A 6,671-nucleotide genomic window follows, 5' to 3' on the forward strand; every position below is an offset into this window, starting at 1 on the left:
ACATCTTTTTTTTTTTTTTTTGCGGTATGCGGGCCTGTCCCTGTTGTGGCCTCTCCCGTTCTGGAGCACAGGCTCCGGACGCGCAGGCTCAGTGGCCATGGCTCATGGGCCCAGCCGCTCCATGGCATGTGGGATCTTCCCGGACCGGGGCACGAACCCGTGTCCCCTGCATCAGCAGGTGGACTCTCAACCACTGTGTCACCAGGGAAGCCCCATGAACATCTTTACTTGGCAGAATCTGCCAACCTAAGACACTTCCCCCTGGTTTCAACTAGACCTAAGGGACGTCAACGAAAGCTGTGGAAGGATGAGGGTCGCTGGGAGCATGACAAGTTTCGGGAAGATGAACAGGCTCCAAAGTCCCGACAGGAGCTCATTGCTCTTTATGGCTATGACATCCGCTCAGCTCACAATCCTGATGACATCAAACCCCGAAGAATCCGGAAACCCAGGTGAGGAAATTTTGGAGCCTACACTATTGATATTTACAGGAGAAAATCTCTGCTTTGTTTTTTCTTTTTTTTTTTTTTGCGGTACGCGGGCCTCTCACTGTTGTGGCCTCTCCCATTGCGGAGCACAGGCTCCAGAAGTGCAGGCTCAGCAGCCATGGCTCACGGGCCCAGCCGCTCCGCGGCATGTGGGATCTTCGCAGACTGGGGCACGAACTTGTGTCCCCTGCATTGGCAGGCGGACTCTCAACCACTGCGCCACCAGGGAAGCCCAAATCTCTGCTATTTAAAATGCTGTTCTGGGGGCTTCCCTGGTGGCGCAGTGGTTGAGAATCTGCCTGCCAATGCAGGGGACACGGGTTCGCAGCCCTGGTCTGGGAAGATCCCACATGCCGCGGAGCAACTGGGCCCGTGAGCCACAATTACTGAGCCTGCGCATCTGGAGCCTGTGCTCTGCAACAAGAGAGGCCACGATAGTTGGAGGCCCGCGCATTGCGATGAAGAGTGGCCCCCGCTTGCCACAAGTAGAGAAAGCCCTCGCACAGAAACGAAGACCCAACGCAGCCATAAATAAATAAATAAAGCAAACTTGTCAACAAGTAAAAATAAATAAACACTATTATTAAAAAAAAATGCTATTCTGGCCCGTAATTGGGTGAGGAATATAGGAAGTCTCCCTGACCCTCAGTTTATGTCTCTAGTGGTCCCTTTTGTTATTTCTCTGTTCCATTTGTTCAGGTTTGGGAGTCCTCCACAAAGAGATCCAAACTGGATTGGGGAGCGGCCAAATAAGTCCCATCGCCACCAGGGTCCTGGGGGCACCTTACCACCAAGGACATTTATCAACAGGAATGCTGTAGGTACTGGCCGCATGTCTGCTGCCAGGAATTACTCTCGATCTGGAGGCTTCAAGGAAGGTTGTGCTGGTTTTAGGCCTGTGGAAGCTGGCGGGCAGCATGCTGGCCGGTCTGGTGAGACTGTTAAACATGAGACTAGTTACCGGTCACGGCGCCTGGAGCAGACTCCAGTAAGGGATCCATCTCCGGAAGCAGATGCTCAAGTGCTTGGCAGTCCTGAGAAGGAAGAGGCAGCCCCAGAGATACCAAATCCTGCTCCTGACACTGCACCACCAGCTCCTGACAGGCCTATTGAGAAGAAATCCTATTCCCGGGCAAGAAGAACCAGGGTCAAAGCTGGAGATGCAGTCAAGGTTGCAGAGGAGGTGCCCCCTCCACCTGAAGGGCTGACCCCAGCACCTCCAGTCCCAGAAACTACGCCTCCTCCGCCTGCTAAGACTGGGAACTGGGAGGCTCCAGTGGATTCTTCTACAGGTGGACTTGAACAAGATGTGGCACAACTAAATATAACAGAACAGAATTGGAGCCCAGGGCAGCCTTCATTCCTGCAGTCACGTGAGCTTCGGGGTACGTGCCTTAGGGATAGTGACTCGCTATTTCCCCTTTGTATCATTGGACTTAGGGGCATGGGACTTACGTCTCTCACGGATGTGGTGTCTGACAATATCTTCATTAACTGCAAGAAAGAGATGGATTCATAGGTATATTCATTCAAAAACCTCAGAGCAGTTTTATCTATTGCACAAGACTACCCCACTACTTTGCTTACTATTAACTGATCAGTCATCAATACTGAGCTCCTGAGTACAGAATCCGTTACCAGTCGCTGTAGAAAAAATGGAAGAAGGCAGTGTTCTTATTATTTGAACTAATGGTTAAATGTTTCAAGGCAGAAACTGCATTTGAATTTGGATGAGTATCTCCTAATCTTTTTGAAAGGAAAGCCTCTCTAATTTCCTCAGTCTTCTAGAGCCAGGCTGCCCAGTAGAACTTTCTGTACTGATGGTGCTTTTGAATACTTGTAATATGGCCAGAGTGACTGAGAAACTGAAGTTTTAATTAATTGAAATTTAAATAACCACATGTGCCTAGTGGATATCCACTAGTGGATAGACAACATAGTGCTAGTGACTAGGACCTATCTACCACCCCTCTCCCCAATCCTTTTTTTCTTCCTCCAGTCAGATAGATTAGAGGATCTTCTCCTTAGTTTCTGAAATCTAAATCAAACTCAAAGATTGGAAATCCTCATTTGGACTGGCAATTTCTGCATTCTTATCTGGTGTGTATAATTTTTGAACACCAAAAACCAGGGTAGCCTAAACTGGACCTGGAGTTGATCTTTGGATAGAGGAGTACACTATCCTACCAATGCCTTATTACCATTGGAAGACAGTCTCTAGAACATTCCCTTTTGTCCTGAGTCATCTTCAGCCAGAGGGGAATCTCTTCCTATACTTCTAGCCCAGAACTCTGTGGCCAGGAATAATCAGGTAGATGTAGAACATCCTCCCCTCTCTAGTTGTTGCTCAGAGACTTCAGGGCTGAGATTTTTCAATATGTTTGATAATGTAATATGCTAATTATAACCTCCCAGGGATTCTGTTCAGGGAAACACTTGATGGGAAAACTTTGAACTTGCATTTTCTGAATTGCATTACTGAAGTAATTTTTTTTTCATGTTCAGAGGTTTTATTGCTATATTAAGGTGGCAGGCAGTGGGGACAAATTTCCAAATGCTGGAGTTGACAGGAAGCAGAGATAGTTTAAAAGGAATTTTGTTAGTTTAAAGGAAGAAAGCCATTCCCCATGTTGGGATTCTTCAGCCTGTCACTTTCTTGATGGTATCTTGAGTCCCATTCACATCTGTCTGCTCTGCAGCAGTGATTTTTTTGGTGTATTACAGGTATGCCCAACCACATACACATGGGAGCAGGACCTCCACCTCAGTTTAACCGGATGGAAGAAATGGTACAGAAGGGGGAAAGGGGCACATGTAGGGGGTTGCATGTCACAGCTCATTCACTGTTTAAGTCAGTTTTCGCAGTTTCCCTTTTAATTTGGATCTCCCGAAATGTAGGGTACAGGGTTTGGGTTTAGATCTTGATGCTTTTCATTGGTTTTTCAATTCTTTTTGCAAATACTTTTTTTTAACACTGCCATGTACCAAGTAAGTGTTTTGCAGTACCTAAAGGAGGGTGGGACATGATATGAGAGTCAGCCTTTTGGAAGTCTTCTTGCTCAGACCTCTTTCTTTATTTCAGGGTGTCCAGGGTGGGCGAGCCAAACGCTATTCATCTCAACGGCAAAGACCTGTGCCGGAGCCCCCTGCCCCTCCTGTGCACATCAGTATCATGGAGGGACATTACTATGATCCATGTGAGTTTATTTTTATTGTTGGAGTATCTTTCTTGGCAGGGTGAAGTGAATTAAGAGACCAGCCTCCTGCCTCCTGAATTTCCCTTCTGACCTCTCCTTGTGGTTAACAAACATTCTGTGGTTGCTGTTTTCTTCACATGGAAATGAGAACATCTTTTCAAAGGGCTTGGGGGACAAGGAGACTTGTCCATGTGATGTGAAGAGTGAGGGTTTATGAGAGTCCCAATGTGATATCTTACAGTGCAGTTCCAGGGACCAATCTATACCCATGGTGACAGCCCTGCCCCACTGCCTCCTCAGGGCATGATTGTGCAGCCAGAAATGCACCTTCCCCACCCAGGTAAGCTTTGCGCCTCTGCTTGTATGCTTCCAGTACGTGAGGATATGTGTTGGGGGCTTCACAAACCCCATCCTCTTGAGCTCTGTGCTGCTTGCTAATGAAGCTGGCCACTTTGGCTCGTTGGGCAACAAACTCCTCTTGGGTCCATCCTGAGGACTTCCATCCTGAGCAGTTTGTGGTGAGCAGTTCAGCCAGGCCATCCCATGGGAATGGTGTTACCTTTTACTTCAATTTTTGTTTTCTTATTGTCCAGGTTTACATCCCCACCAGACACCGGCACCTCTGCCCAATCCAGGCCTCTATCCCCCACCAGTGTCCATGGCTCCAGGACAGCCACCACCTCAGCAGTTGCTTGCTCCTACCTACTTTTCTGCTCCAGGCGTCATGAACTTTGGTAACCCCAGTTACCCTTATGCTCCAGGGGCACTGCCTCCCCCCCCACCGCCTCATCTATATCCTAACACACAGGTGAGATGGCTAATGAGATTTTCCTAAGTACACATCCTTTAAATCAGACAGGAATATAGTATGAGGAGAATGCTCAAGGAATTGGAGAGAACATTTCATTACCACTGATTTGCATGTGGTGTCAGGACGCCTCTTGGTGGTCAGGAGCTAGAAATGCAGCTTATGTGATGCCCATCATCTGTTTATTCTCTTCCATTTCTTTAATGGTGTTTCATTCAAGTATTTTAGTATGTCTTAGGTGGGCATGTCTGCTATTTATTCAACTGCATAATGAAGCTGTATTCTACTTACCAGCCCTACCCCTCCCTGTACTGTTTAACTCCCAGAAGGTTGACACCATGTGGTATCTGGAGTGTCACCATTGAGCTCAGTCTCTTCCATTTGTCAGCTGATGGTAGGAATTAGAGAAAGCTGGGTAGTACTTTGAAGAAGTAAGAACCATATTAGGACATATTAAGGCAGAAATGAATAATTATTTTAAAGGGGGGCAGCTTAGAGATTTAAAAAATTAAAATTTCGCCAGTGCTCTTATTTTTGTGCCTGAATAATGTTTCCTGTTTATCATAGTTTGGATGAATTAATTCCTTTTTCTTCTCCTTGCTTATTGGGGTCCCAGGCCCCATCGCAGGTATATGGAGGAGTGACCTACTATAACCCCGCCCAGCAGCAGGTGCAGCCAAAGCCCTCCCCACCCCGGAGGACTCCCCAGCCAGTCACCATCAAGCCCCCACCACCTGAGGTATGAGAGCTCCTAGGGAAGGAGCTCTAAACAAGGGATGTTTAGGGTACATCCAACCTCAGTGGGCTTTCCTTTTCTTCAGATTTCCCTCCTTTTCTGGGTGTGTTTCTATGGAAAATGGTTTTGTTTTTTTTTTTTTTTTTTAATAATAATGACCTGATAACAAATTCCAACTTTATTGCAGGTTGTAAGCAGGGGTTCCAGTTAATATGAATTTCTGAATATTTTAAATCTAACATCATATAAAAGTAAGTGTACAACTTAATATGACTCAGAACATTCTTAAAACTAATGCTTACGCTTACTTGCTTAACAGTCACCTAATTAATGCTCTGAGTTGTAATCATGGGATATCTCAGGGGGAGGCTTAGAGGAGTCCCAAAATTTGCCAGTTTCTTTGTTTTATGAATGCACTGAGCAGGGTTGAGTAAAAACCACTGTTAATTTGGTAGCATTTTATTTGGGAAGCTGGAAGGAAAAAATGCAGGAGGGCATATTCCTTATTAAGGAAAGGGGGAATCTAAATTTGAGGTGTTACAGCAGAGCCAATTCTAAAGGTCGTGGAGGAGAAAGACCATGGGGGGTTTCGTTGTTTTGTTTTGTTTTAGGGATATTACTTTAATATACATTATTTAGAAATGTGGCTTTTTGGAAATAGCTTATAAATGCCCAAAAGGTCCACTAACACTTTGGTGGTTCTTCCCTTTTTCTCACCCCTGTCAGGACAGCAGAGGTGAGAACCCAGGATAGAAAACAACCAGCTGTCTACTACCAGGAGGGCTTCGAAGATATAGGATGGCTTCTACCAGCAAGCAGCTGAATGGGGGGAACCCCTGCCTTCCTCTGAGGATAGGCTCTGTTGGAGAAAGGGAGAAACAAGTGGACTTCCTCCCGTTTTCAGTCTTTCTTTGAGTTGGCTGTGCTCAGAGGAGCAGAGATCCAGACAGCCCAGGCTTCTGAGTCTACATCTAGGAACCCACATCTTTTGCTCTTCTTCACTTTCTCCTGGGAAATTCAAGCATCTGCTGCTCCCAGGGAAGCTCCATCCTGTTTTGTTTTCTAAGATGTTCGTTTTTAAAGCCTGGCTTGCTATTCTTAAATTAATATTCCTTTAACACCCCCACCCCCACCCCCTTCTCTCTCTCTGCCTTTAAATGAAACAAGTTCATTCTCTGGTTTGCTAGCTTCTCTGGGTTCCCTTTTGGCTCTTCCCTGCATCCCAGATAATTGAGACCTTACCAGCCAGTCTTCCCCCACCAAGTCTACAAAGAGCTGGCCTTCCGTTTTTGGTTGGCCTTTGTTATTGTATACTTGGACTCTCTTAACTTTTCTAACTCTATGGAAACATAGCTGTCTGCACAGAGTGTCCCGTTGTGGAGAGGATCTCAAAGTGTGTGGTAGGAGTCCTTCTTGACTTCGGTTTTTAGAATTCTGGGCCT

General features: G+C 46.3%; 1 protein-coding gene across 1 annotated transcript in view; it reads left to right on the forward strand.

Moving 5' to 3' along the window:
• The window catches only part of CASC3 (CASC3 exon junction complex subunit), a 22,058-nt gene extending 16,618 nt beyond the window's left edge, over positions 1–5,440 (forward strand). Inside the window, 8 exon segments of the mRNA XM_007472077.1 lie at positions 276–452; positions 1,188–1,873; positions 3,213–3,277; positions 3,571–3,685; positions 3,927–4,025; positions 4,279–4,493; positions 5,110–5,232; positions 5,417–5,440. Of these exon segments, the coding sequence (XP_007472139.1) occupies positions 276–452; positions 1,188–1,873; positions 3,213–3,277; positions 3,571–3,685; positions 3,927–4,025; positions 4,279–4,493; positions 5,110–5,232; positions 5,417–5,440 (1,504 nt within the window).
• The last annotated feature ends 1,231 nt before the right edge of the window (positions 5,441–6,671 follow it).

Source organism: Lipotes vexillifer, unplaced genomic scaffold, assembly GCF_000442215.2.
Source record: "Lipotes vexillifer unplaced genomic scaffold, Lipotes_vexillifer_v1.1 scaffold591, whole genome shotgun sequence".
NCBI lineage: Eukaryota > Metazoa > Chordata > Mammalia > Artiodactyla > Lipotidae > Lipotes > Lipotes vexillifer.